This window comes from Onychostoma macrolepis, chromosome 04 (genome assembly GCF_012432095.1).
Source record: "Onychostoma macrolepis isolate SWU-2019 chromosome 04, ASM1243209v1, whole genome shotgun sequence".
In the NCBI taxonomy this organism is placed as follows: Eukaryota; Metazoa; Chordata; class Actinopteri; order Cypriniformes; family Cyprinidae; genus Onychostoma; species Onychostoma macrolepis.
In genome coordinates, this window is record NC_081158.1 from 15363779 (window position 1) to 15376985 (window position 13207).

The window sequence follows — 13207 nt, forward strand, 5'->3', positions numbered from 1 at the left end:
TCGTGTAAAGCTCCTTTTCCAGCCTTGTTTTTTCTTAGGGTTTGTGGCAAATATTAAATACAAAACTCATTCCTTCATGATTAATATTGCATTGATACTCAATTATATAAAAAATTTAAAAACATGAGTCATGGCTGCTATGTGACTAAAGCCTAATAGCTATTTTAATGAATTATTTGTTTGTTTTCCAAAGAACAAGACCTTTGAATTGTTGTGACCCCATTTCCAGTTTCATGTGCTTTCATAGGGTGAGCTGTTGAGCTTAAATTGAACAGAAATAACAAGTCCTTGATGAGACAAGATGAGGATTTTAATTAGATTTATTTATCAATGTGAATCCTTGCAGCTTCTTATTTATCCTAAAGACTGAGTTGAAATGAATTTAGAAAAACATTCTTTAAAAACTGTAAGAAAAAAAAAAAAAGACTTAAAATGGTCATAGAGTCATGTCATAGAATACACCTTATCATTCCATGAATAGTCAACACATATTAAAATGGTCAAACACCAAAAACAACTGAAATAAGGGTATTAGATCATTTTGATCACAATTAAATTATTTGATTGTTTAAGGAAAGAAAAGCTTTTCCCAGCATTTGCATGATTCATGTCAGAGCAACGTAAGCCCAGAGCTGCCTGCATGCATAATATCAAAGTGCTTTAGTTGAATTTATGGCATAACACTCATGTGATAAACCCAACATGAAAACCAGGCCCTTTAAAAAATAAAAAAATACAGAAATGTACAGAGATACATTCCAATTCACTCGCTTATATCAAACTCTTTCATCTTCAAAAGAAAAAAAAAATGATGCTAAAAACATTAGAAGCCCAGATGAAAATACACATGATAATCCCCACACGTGATAATGATAATGATTCAGAACCCTGGTTATTAGATGTCTGGTTATTTTACAGATATATAGAATTTGCTGTAACATAATATATTGACAATTGTTTTTTTAGCATTGAAATTTTTGTTTCCATCTTTATAACGTACATAAATTAGTATTTTTGGTCCACTGTTTTGTATGGTATTCAATTCATTTCATATAAAAGTGTTTCTCAAACTGTAGACATCTATAGTCATAATAAATAAACATCACTCTGGTATGTATTTCTTTTATACATAACTGTATAAACACTTTGTAAAAATATATTTTCTTAAAGATTTTCTTTAATCTCAGCTATTTATTTTGCTGGCAAAGCACCACCGTTGTGATGTTTATTATTTAAGTGAATATCATAAATGCCCTAAAGAACGAATTAAAGGGTTGCGAAACACCTATGCTGGTTAAGATGCTGTCCTGCAAATATACACACATCCTTAACATGGACAAATCAACACAATGCTGTTAGATTCTTTATTTTGCCTTTCGCTTTTTTAGTCATTCTCGTTGTGAAACCTATAAATACATAAATTCTCATTAAAGTGCATTAGGTTTAGATAGACAAAACTTACACTCTAATTAAAGGTGTTCTTTTTAGATCTCAACTCACATTGTTACGGATATTAAAAGTAATGGCAGTTTCTACCAGTTGCAGTCCCTGATGCAGACCTGTGCGTATTATATAGCACTATTAGCGCTTGTGCTTAGCATCACTTTCTGGACTTTGTAATTATAATTTTATGGACTCTTATTTTGAAATAAATCGTTTCACCTCCATTGCATACTCTTTCCCCCACCAAACCCCCTCCCACACTCCCCATAATTTGACTGGATAATTTGACAGGATATGAAGTTTGTATTCACAAGCATACTATGCATGACCACACTGAGGTAGATCCAAAGAAACCAATGAATAAAACAAAGCCATTACAAAAGAATACATAAAAATGTAAAAAAAAAAAATTAAAAAAAAATTATAATAATAATAATAAATAATAAAATTAAAAATTAAAAAAACACTGCATGTCTCACATTTCTTTGTAAAGCAATGCCTGATCCTGCGAGATGAACTGCTATTGTATGTACAAGGATGCTGAGGGACCGCTTCCTGAAATTCAACCCCAGTGGTCCTGGAATATCCCTCGACACATCATGTGTGATTAGATATGCAAATGTTTTACAGTAACTATTGCATGTTGAGACACTCTATGCCAGTTAGAGGACTGAAGGCACTATTAAATTATTCATTTAAATAATAATTATTAAATATGCATTTGTGTTAAGTATAATATATAATTAAATATAATAATTACAGTTATTATATTTAATATAGATAAAGAGATCTTATGATAGCGTAGAACTGAATATGTACATATAAAAAGCTTTAACAAATAAAGTCATACTTTTAAAATGTAATACTGCCTGGAACTGACTTTAAATACTTTGTTTTTAAAGATGTTAAAAAAAGTTGTGCTTTTAGTGGGCAGTGGTTGCAATTCAGTAGAGTTATACTGTCGGCTTGGCTATACGTGATAAAGTTCGTATTGATGTCATGTATTAATTAAAGCAGGATACATAGTACCATATCAAACAGACCTCAACGTTTCATAAAACATGCCATGATCTGCATAATTAATCAACATTCAGTTTGTATATGGTTTACAATAACCTACAATGAGCAAATAGACAAATGGTCAACATATGGTACAAGAAAGTATTAGTTCTTCATGCTGATCTTATTTTTGCAAAGTCACTGAATAACTGATCATTTTTTTGGGATAAGGTGCATTGCAAAATGTAAAGTCATTTATATATGCAAGTACTCTAACCCAAGTACATATAATAGTTATTCTGTCTTTTAATTATTTATTATTTGGTATCCATAGGCAGATTTTAGACCACCATTCTTCAGACAGAATCAAAGCAACTCTCGTGGACTTGAGATAAAACATACGCAATGAAAAAGCACATTATCAGAGGCCTTGTTAAAGCACTCTGATATATGAATAGAGTACACTATATACAGCCCGGGGCGTCCTATAATGGCCTAGAACGACATTGGAAATCTATACATCTGTGAGACGCTTCCCCTTATTTACACAATTCTGATTCACAACTGTGCAGTTCCCAGTTCGCAGGTTCGCCTCACGGAAATTATCAATGCTGTTATTGAGGTCGTCGTCAATCTCCATGTATTCTGACTTGCTGACGACAGACGAGCTGCGACGACTGGAGTTAGAATCAGACGCGATGTTCTGATTGCTCACTGTGAGGAGCTGTGCCTGTTCATCACCTTCGGTTTCTCTGTGATAGAAATAGTTAAAGTTGGACACAATCACAGGCACTGGAAGCGCAATCGTTAGCACTCCGGCAATGGCACATAGAGAGCCTACTATCTTGCCCCCAATAGTAACGGGGTACATGTCTCCATACCCCACGGTTGTCATCGAAACCACCGCCCACCAGAAGGCGTCTGGGATACTTGTGAAGAAGGAATCCTTTTCCTCAGCCTCAGCGAAAAACACTGCACTGGAAAACAAGATGACGCCGATGAAAAGAAAAAAGATGAGAAGACCCAGCTCGCGCATGCTGGCTTTCAAAGTCTGGCCCAAGATCTGAAGCCCCTTGGAGTGTCTGGACAGCTTAAATATCCGAAACACCCTGACCAAGCGGATAACCCTGAGAATGGCCAGAGATGTGGCCTGCTCTCCTCCACCCTTTGCCTCCTTTCCTCCCTCGGGGTCCTCTGCCATCTCTGTTCCGAGCGTTATGAAATATGGAATGATGGACACCACATCAATCGTGTTCATCATGTTTTTGAAGAAGGCAGGTTTACTTGGGCAAGCGAAGAAACGGACAATCAACTCAAAAGAAAACCAGATGATGCAGAGTGTCTCCACAACAAAAAACGGATCGGTAAGAATATTTGGCTTGAAGTAGAACGTGCTGTTGCCTATCACCTGGAGCCGTCCGTGTGGATCCTCCTTCAACTCTGGTAAAGTCTCCAAGCAAAATATCACGATAGATATGAGAATAACCATGACAGACACTATCGCGATCCCTCTGGCAGGGCCTGAGCTCTCGGGATGTTCAAATAGCAGCCAAATCTGTCTCTGAAACTCGTTCTCTGGCAAGGGACGCTCTTCCTCACGAATAAAGCCCTCATCCTCGCGAAATTTTTCCATTGCTTCTTCTCCAAGCTCATAGAACTTAATTTCCTCTGAGAACATATCCAAAGGTACATTGACGGGTCTTCTTAACCTTCCCCCTGACTGGTAGTAGTAGAGGATCGCATCAAAGCTCGGACGGTTTCTGTCAAAGAAGTACTCGTTCCTTAAAGGGTCAAAGTAGCGCATCCTTTTCTTGGGGTTGCCCAATAGTGTGTCGGGGAACTGGGCAAGCGTCTTGAGTTGTGTCTCAAAGCGCAGCCCTGAGATGTTGATAACAACTCGCTCGCAGCACTCGGGGGAATACTGTGAGTCCTGTGGATTCCCCTGCAGAGTGGAGGATGTCTCGTCCATATTATCTCCAGCAACCACCACAGTCATCCTGGAGATCAAACTCGCAGTACTGGATGGTAGCGGATGTTCAGGTGGGTTGAGTACGCATCCAACGCCCTGCAGTTTCAATAGTCAATGACCCAACAAGACATCCAGCCTCATTTTCCACCAAACGTTGACCATCTCCATGTCCAGTGGAGCACTGCACCTACTTTGTGTCCTCACCTAGTCATCCAGAAAATAAGGGGAGTAATGAGATACCTCAGATACCATGAAGGAAAAGAAATATGTCTTACCTACACACACACACAAATCAACAGGGATGCAATAAGACATGCAATTTCTACTGGAACCAAGGATCCTAATATATATTTAGAATCATATTGCTTTTGGAATTCAAAAACAAAAATTAGGTCTTTAAGAACACAAAGTTCCCAACAGGACTATCACGATTGCCAGTAAGATGAAATCACATTTTAAACTCCATTGCTCTGTGAATGTCTACAGTGCCCTTGCTCTGTGAATTTCTAGTCCACTAGCAAGATATTCCAGTACAATTGCATGTAACGTTCTTGTTAAGATTGCTCAATGATCTCAAATAGAGTTCTAAGGATCAAATAAGAATAAGGGTAAAATGAATTTGAATAGGGATTGATTTTCAATTATATTTACAAGCTTTGAAAGCAGTGTCCTGAAAGCAGTCAGAACATATCCTCTTGTCAGCCAGCTAGTGAATATATGTTCTTAGTATATCTGTTAAAACATAAATGCCACTGGCTGAGGTTCTGTTGTATCTTAATTGTGCTGTAAAATTGTTGTTATTATTATTATTATTATTATGCATTTACATCAATATAAATACATAGTAATATAATTCTAAATGTTAAAAAAATCTAATAAATAAAAAAAATCCTTCAGTATGTTTCTGAGGCACCAATCATTATAATCATTATGATAAATAATTTAATTTTTTTATTTATTTATCTATTTGATTTATTTCATTTTTCTAGCTCTCAGCAGATATCGATACACTATTTGCCAGCATGAACATGCATTTATAATGCAAATAATGAGAGTGAAACCAAATGATGGCAATGGGGATGTTATAAAATGACTGTCTTTGTACTTACGTGGGCAGTGAGATTGAGGAGCAGTTCAGGAAAGATCTGTGCAAAACCTCCTGTGTGTTATTAAGATAGATCTCACATTATAGCCTCACATTCATACAGCAAGAATATAATACATCCACGATAACCATCCTACTGCCGTCAGACCACAGCAAACTTGCAGTGCTCCTCAAACCCGTGCAGCAGAACAGCAGAGACACAAGCAGAGAGAGAGAGAGAGAGGGAGGGTGAGAGAGAGATAGAGTGGGTGAGTGAGTGAGTGAGTGAGTGGATGTGTAATGCGCAATGCAGACAGACTCCAGCATGTTGCCAAATGTCCTTTTCCACACATCTGATGGGAGACACTACAGCTGAAGGAGAAATTCCTATTTCATTTTTTTATCATCAGTGTTCCTTTTTCTTCATTTTGCCCTAAAACAGATTAACGTGTATATGCTATAGCTAAATATTATAATGTACTAATTTGCATGCAACCTTGAAACGAATGGTTATACTTTTGGTATTTTATTTAGAATAAAAATGTTAATTTCATTTTAAAATCTAGCAAAATGTTTTACAGAATAGATTTACACATTGAGTGAACACTGTAAAAAATATTTTGCCAAGTCACTTAAAAAGTGTTATATGTGGTAAAATCTAAATAAACAATTTTATAATAATACTATGATTAAACCAATACTATGGTTCCACCAACAAAGGTACAAATGAACTACACTGCACAACTGAACAACTGAAGAACAACTGCACTTGAATTTTGTAATATGTGACCTTGGCTTTGCTAGCAACATGAGCTACTTATTTTGCCCATATTTACATACAAATTGTCCAATAAATCAAATCAGGGCCTATTTTTGTTTGGCTTCTCTTCACATGTGTTTCTCCAGCTGAGATACTTAAATCATAATGAAGATAATATGTTTGAGATATCGTTTTCTGCAGTAGGTTACATCAAGATGACCTTTCATAGATAATGGACTTTGTTTTTTAAGGTTATGCTGTTATCTGTTTGGTCGAAGCATCACTGAGATGTACAATGTAAAGACTGTAGCTCTGTGAATATCATCCAGTCCTGAGCAGACAGAGCAATTGCTCTTGGTACGAGAGATCAACACAGTTCTCCATGGCAACCAGGAGTTAGTAAAAGAGTGAGGAGAGGAGGAGGGAAAACAGGTCTGCATGCTGCTGCTATCACTACAGAACACAAACACAAACCTCACACATATAGGACAAAAGAAGATTTATCTTCATTTTATTTCAGTAATTTCTGTTGATATCATTTGCTATTATGAAACTGTATTATGTAAAGATAAGATTAAAATTGGTGGGGTTTTTTTTTTTTTTAAATTTGGTATTCTTGTGTTGAAATATTTGACAAAAATAATTAATTTAAATCTTCAAAAAAAATAAATAAATAAATTAAAAATCCATTGAAAGGTCCAAAGGGAAAAAAATTAAATAAGACAAAGGGAATTAGTTAAGGAGTCAAAAAAAGTAAAATGGCAGTGTATAGAGGTCCTGGAAGAAATTACACACACAAAAACAACAACAACACTGTTTTAAATGTTTCCATGCTGGTGTGGCATTATGCATGGCACAGTGGCAGAAGATTTTGTTGTAACTGTTGTCAGGACCTTCTATAATTATGTTCACTTTATCTATTTAATTTCTACTTATATAACACTTTTAAAAATGTTGGAGGATGTTAAAGTCAACATTTATAAGCCATAAATGACTTATTACTAAGTAATAAGAAGTTCAATATTTTCATAAAGGATCTATCTTTAAGGGATTTATGGGCATCATATCATTTATATCATTTTTCAAAACAGTATTACAGTATACACACACACACACATGTTGGTATTTGTGGTTTACAGGGACTCTCCATAGGCATAATGGTTTTCATACTGTACAAACTATATGTGCTATTGCCCTACACCAACCCTACACCTAACCCTACCCCCTTACAGGAAACTTTGTGCAATTTTAGATTAAAAAAAAAAAACACCATTTAGTATGTTTTTTAAGCCTTTTGAATTACGGGGACATAGGCAGTGTCCTCATAAACCACCAATACCTCTGTCATACCCATGTAATTAAACAAATTTGTGTCCCCGTAAACCACACACACACACACATTTATATATATATATATATATATATATATATATATACACACACACTGTAATGCAGATCATTTTAAGAATTTTAACTTATCAAAAACATTTTTTGCAAAACGTTTTTTTTTTTTTTTTCTAATTTCTTTTGAATTTGCGGTTACATGTGAAACAAGTTCTTGATATTGCTTTGGACCAGTTTGTATTGTAAAAAGCACTTTCACACTGCATTAAAGAATACCCCAACATGAAACTCATTCCTCTGTTATCTGACATGCTTCCTTAAAGAATCATAAATCTATTATCAGTGTGTTACATAACCTTTCATAAAGTACAACATGTTTTTACAGGGTTCAACCTGATACTCTAAATCCTACCCAATGCCCCCACCAATCAAAAACTACTTCAGCTACAGATTTAGTTTTTAAAAAAGGAACGTAATTGAACTTAGAACTTAGAATCAGGAATGCTCCTCTTGCTATAGAATGTTAGCCTACATAAAACAAATTCCTCTGAGCATTTCTCGTGTGCTAAACCTGCTGATGTGGACTCTGATTTTGCCTAGCAACAGTCGCTAGTGTACTACACGTCTCTGACAGCCCCGTTCCTCATTTCATTTCAAGGATCCTCCGCAGAGCTCATTTCATTTGGAAAGGGTGATCACATTTTTGCGAACGCTCTTGAGGAATCACTGTTATAGGTCATGTTCGCAAATTCCCACAGATCCCTTCACATGAATAAGATCTGCAAGCAGTGTTTAGCTTCTCCGCATTCATTTCAGCAGAACGACAGCTGAAGAGAGGTGCAGTCTTACAGTATGAATGTAGCACCCCTCCTCCACTCTCATTCATGAATGCACTGGGCCGTTATATAACACTTGTGCTCTATTTAAAAGAGCCGTAGCAATGAAGATGAGCAGGAGACTCACGCGGTGCCCTTCAAGACGAACGCTGGAGCCCTAGGGACTGTTGGGTCAGACCGTTGGGTGCTATTATTAGCTGTGTGTCACACCATAACCAATGGAAATGGAGTAAAACTGACAGATGTGTGTGTGCATTCATTGGTTATGTGCATTTGTGTGTGTATGTGATGATTGCATCATGAAGCGCACATCGGCCAGATTTACTGCACTGCACCATTCTGCATTAAACACACAAGACACATCATGTATCTCTTTTTCTACAACGTATTCAAATCAGTTTCCAACCCAGAGGCTGCTAAGATGAGCATACACATTTGACTTCACAAGAGAATTTAAAAATGTTGTCATAGGGTTTATTTTTAGCTCTTGTGTCTCCTGGGTTCCCATGGAATTTTTAAAGTCCTGTTAACACAAACATATCTGTTTTCATATTTTATCAGTTCACTTTTTTAAATACTTCCTCATGCATTTTTACTCATCTCGGTCTGTTAAGGATAACTGACCAGCTGGACATAGTAACTAGTTCAAATCTGTATAGGGTGGAATCTATCTGTCTTCAACCAGTGTCATGTAAGGGAAGTGTTCAGGAAACCTGTTTGAAAACAATCATATTTGTCCAGTACAATTCCATGTGGTGATAGTGATTACATTATTTGTATTTTTTTAAGAAACTGTAGCATTAGAAGGATTCATTTAGTTCATTTATTTTAGAAGCACATTTGTATTGGTTACAATTCATTATAATTATTAATGGTTTTATTTCAGCATTGACTCTGTGGCTGCACAAATATGCCGAAATATAGATACAGCCTGGTAAGCCAGGAGGCTTTTGTTCTCTTACTAGGTCTAAAAAGTTTAAAAATTAAAAAGAAATATGAAATTGCCCTATACATTCAATTTATTCTGACTGTGATTGTGAATCCAAGCTCAAAAGAATGAACTTTGCAGCAGAACCTGAAGGCAGAATTAAGTAGAACTGAATAAAAGACTCAACCACCAAATTCATGTAAAAATTCTGTATTGATTTTCTGTCAAATCAAGTATTTGATTTGTCAAGTATTCAAGTATTTGAAAAGTGCTTTTTAATAAGTAATTCATGTTGACAGTAATTCTGGGTCTATATAATGAGCCACATAATGTATACACTCTAAACGGACCAAGGTGAACATATTCAGACATATTTGCACAAAATCTGCAGACTAGCTCTGACTTTCAACAACTAGTGTATTGACTCCTCCAGACAAACATTTTGGGGGAAACTGTGTAGTGTATTCCAGCCTTTATTCTGTAACATGTTACAGTCATTACCGCTTAGAGTAAATTCTGGTTCAGTTGGTGAGCAGAAGTTTCTTGAATTCAGTGCAACTTCCTGTGGTTTTCATTTCCCTCACTTAAACAAATTCAGTAATGAAATGCCTTTAACTGAAAACTGAGTGTTTAATCTTGTCCTTTTACATTATTGACACACTATGTGACACACACTATATGTTTTAAAGTTGCTTTGACACAATCTGTATTGTTAAAAGTGCTATATAAATAAAGGTGACTTGACTTGACTGACAATTGAAATTTTCACAAAATACAAAGAAAACATAATTAATGTGGTGTGTACCATTAAAGGTCAAATGTAGTACAGTCATGCCCTACTTGTCTATACCAGGGGTTACCAATTAGATGGCAATGTCCGGATGGAACCAGGCTGGGGTCCAGAGACAATGGTGAACCATTTTACCATTTCTACAGTTTAAGTTCATCAACTGTGTCAATCTTCCTTAATGTCATATTTACACATATATATCTATATAACTGCTGCCATATTTGCGTACATATAATTGTGTCTTGATGAAATCTGAATGCCATCTATTGCACCTTTCCAAATAGGAAGCTGAGAATTCTGATTTAAATGGAACACAGCATATGAAGTATAGTAAATGCCATAAGAATGTTCTGTATACAAGTTAAAGTCCAGTAAATGCCTTTTGTAGAGCTACTTATAGCTGATTGATTAACTTCACACTTTTATTGATCTAAAGAGAACCAACACTGAACTGAAAATATTGAGACTATTGTCTTTTAGAGCTGCTTTACAGCGGAATCTCAATTGTCTCATTTGATTTTCCATAATTGATTCTGCTATTTTCTGTTTATCACTGTGAAGGTGCCTTGACGCAATCTATTTTGTATAAAGTGCTGTAAAGATGACTTGATTAAATGTAGGAGATCAGACAAAAATAGTATTCAAAGAGATTTATTGCATACATTCTGTACGGTTATGATTCAAATATATAGATAGATAGATAGATAGATACCTCAGGTATACAACATACTCTCTATCACAACATCAAAATTACTGTATACCATACATTTACATCATAGACACTTAATTCATTACCCTGCTGGGTAAAAAGACTAGACAGAGGACATTACTGGACATTTTAGCAAACTCGCTGATGTATTTTGCACGATAAATGGCTAATGATTCAATACAGAAGCAGGAAGAACATGACAGCAGACAATAGTTAGTACAAGAACTACTCATACACATCATACTGGACACATCAGACACCTTTGTACAGTGTTAACAAAGTGCTAAGGCTCTTCAGATAGACACCAGCTGTACTACACACACACACACACACACACACACATGCAGTATGAAAACAGACAATGGACGATCGGATGCGTTTGTAGCTCAACATCATGTCCTAATCAGACTCGACACGTCATCTTCACTATCTCTGCTTGTTTTTTATTTGTTCGGCATTATGCAGGGTATACCCACCCACAATGAAACGTTACTGAAAATTCTGTTTTCAAATAAACATCAAATATGTTCTGATTGGTTGCGACTGCGTTGCATCGTGCAGCATTCTCGCTTTCAGCATAAACAGAATAATTGGTTAAGTAGCTACTGTTTAGCACAGTGTTTTGTTTTGGGGTTTTTTCTCCATCTGGCTCTAATTTCAGGTGAACTGAACAAGATTTCATCATTGCCATGTGGGTTTATGCTAATGCATTCTGTTACCGTTTTAGTTTATGTCTATTCTGCAAGCTCCTGAAAACTAGTTATGTCATTGAATGTATTGATTTAAAGGAAAATTCTGAATTCAGTACAAGTTAAACTTAATCAACAGAATTTGTGGCATGATGTTTATTATCCTTTTTTTTTTTTTTTTTTAATGGATGTGAATGGGGACCATTTTTGTAAGATTTAAAAGCAAAAAACAAAAGTTAATTTTAAAGAAAACACTGACACTAATTCTTCTGTTAAAACATGTATTACTGTAAAGTTGTGCTTGTAATTTTTATTGTTGTAGGGTTTAATGTCTACATTGCAGAATTGAATATAACTGAATAAAATCATGCCTGTACTATTGAAACAGTGAGTTTTTTAACAGTTATGGATAGGCCTTGTTTATAAGTGCCGTAACCCAGAATAAGTTGTGTGTGGTAATCAACATTATGCCACAAGTGCTGTCAACTGAGTTTAACTTGTACTGAACCCATATATTTCTTTAAACACCAAAGAGTTTATGAATGAAGGGATTATTTTCTGTTGCACAAATGCCAAAATGTTGATGTGAGTCTTTATACTGGGCATTGCTGAAAAGTTGAAACACGGGGATCAGTCCTTTACAAACAAAGGATGTTACATGAGCATATATGAAGAATATTACAATCCCAGGAAGATTTTGAGTGCAATACATTCATGTTAAAAAAGGAATCAGTGACATCATAACCTCAATATTTATGATCTAGAATGGATAGCAACTTCAGTTTCGTTCACTGATGATATGATATAAATGATATAAGGCACTAGTAAAGAAATATATTTACATGAACTACCAGTTAACATCATGTGCAAAGCAACAATGATACTTCGGTCATTGTATTCATTCGATTTATCATGCATTATTGCTTACTATGAACAAACAACAGACACATACGGTACTAAACTGTGCAACATTTTGCCTGTTTTATAACTTCTCACATTGGTTTCATAAATACATGATCAGCTTATGTAATGGAGTGCTTGGGAATACATTTCCCTGCTTTGAATACCACTTAATTTATAAGGTGGTATTAAAGGTACGTCAGAAATGCGCTTCTTGCTTAGGCAACAGTGTAGTTACATGTGTGAGTACACGCAGTCGACAGTCAGCGGAGATATGACCACAAGATAGAGGAGACAGGGGTAATTGTGATATTTTTTACACTTTCCTTCTGCAAAATGCTGCAACTCTACCTGCCATTTTCATATAAGAAACATCTGATTTACAAGATGACCAAATTACAGTCTAAGAGCTCAGTTCAAAGTAACAGCACCTCTTAATAAAAGTTATCTGCTTCCTATTATTCACTTATTATTTAACAACAAAGTAAGCTATTTCCTGTAACTGTGCAAGACATCTGATTCATTGGCCACTATAGGTAAATTACTAGAAGAATAACAACCTGGAGTAAATAGTAAAATCATCTAAGTGACAAACTCAAAGTGTTTAGGATTAAAGGGTTAGTTCACCTAAAAGTGATAATTACTCACCCTTGTGTCGATTCAAACCTGTAAGACCTTCGTTCATCTTCGGAACACAAATTAAGATATTTTTGATGCATCCCCAGAAATCTCTGACCCTCCCGTAGACAGCAAGGA

The 13207-nt window shown here is 35.6% G+C and overlaps 1 protein-coding gene across 1 annotated transcript; it reads right to left on the minus strand.

Annotated features, from left to right (window-relative positions):
* Positions 1–197: 197 nt before the first annotated feature.
* kcna1b (potassium voltage-gated channel, shaker-related subfamily, member 1b) lies at positions 198–5677 on the minus strand. The gene is made up of 2 exons (XM_058774368.1): positions 5521–5677; positions 198–4615 (listed from the first exon to the last, which is right to left on the minus strand). The coding sequence occupies exon 2, from the start codon at positions 4436–4438 to the stop codon at positions 2957–2959; it is 1482 nt and encodes a 493-aa protein (XP_058630351.1). The 5' UTR covers positions 4439–4615; positions 5521–5677; the 3' UTR covers positions 198–2956.
* Positions 5678–13207: the final 7530 nt, after the last annotated feature.

Excerpts from the sequence above, each read along its gene's own strand:
- kcna1b (XM_058774368.1), bottom strand. The coding sequence starts at position 4,438 with ATGACTGTGGTGGTTGCTGGAGATAATATGGACGAGACATCCTCCACT.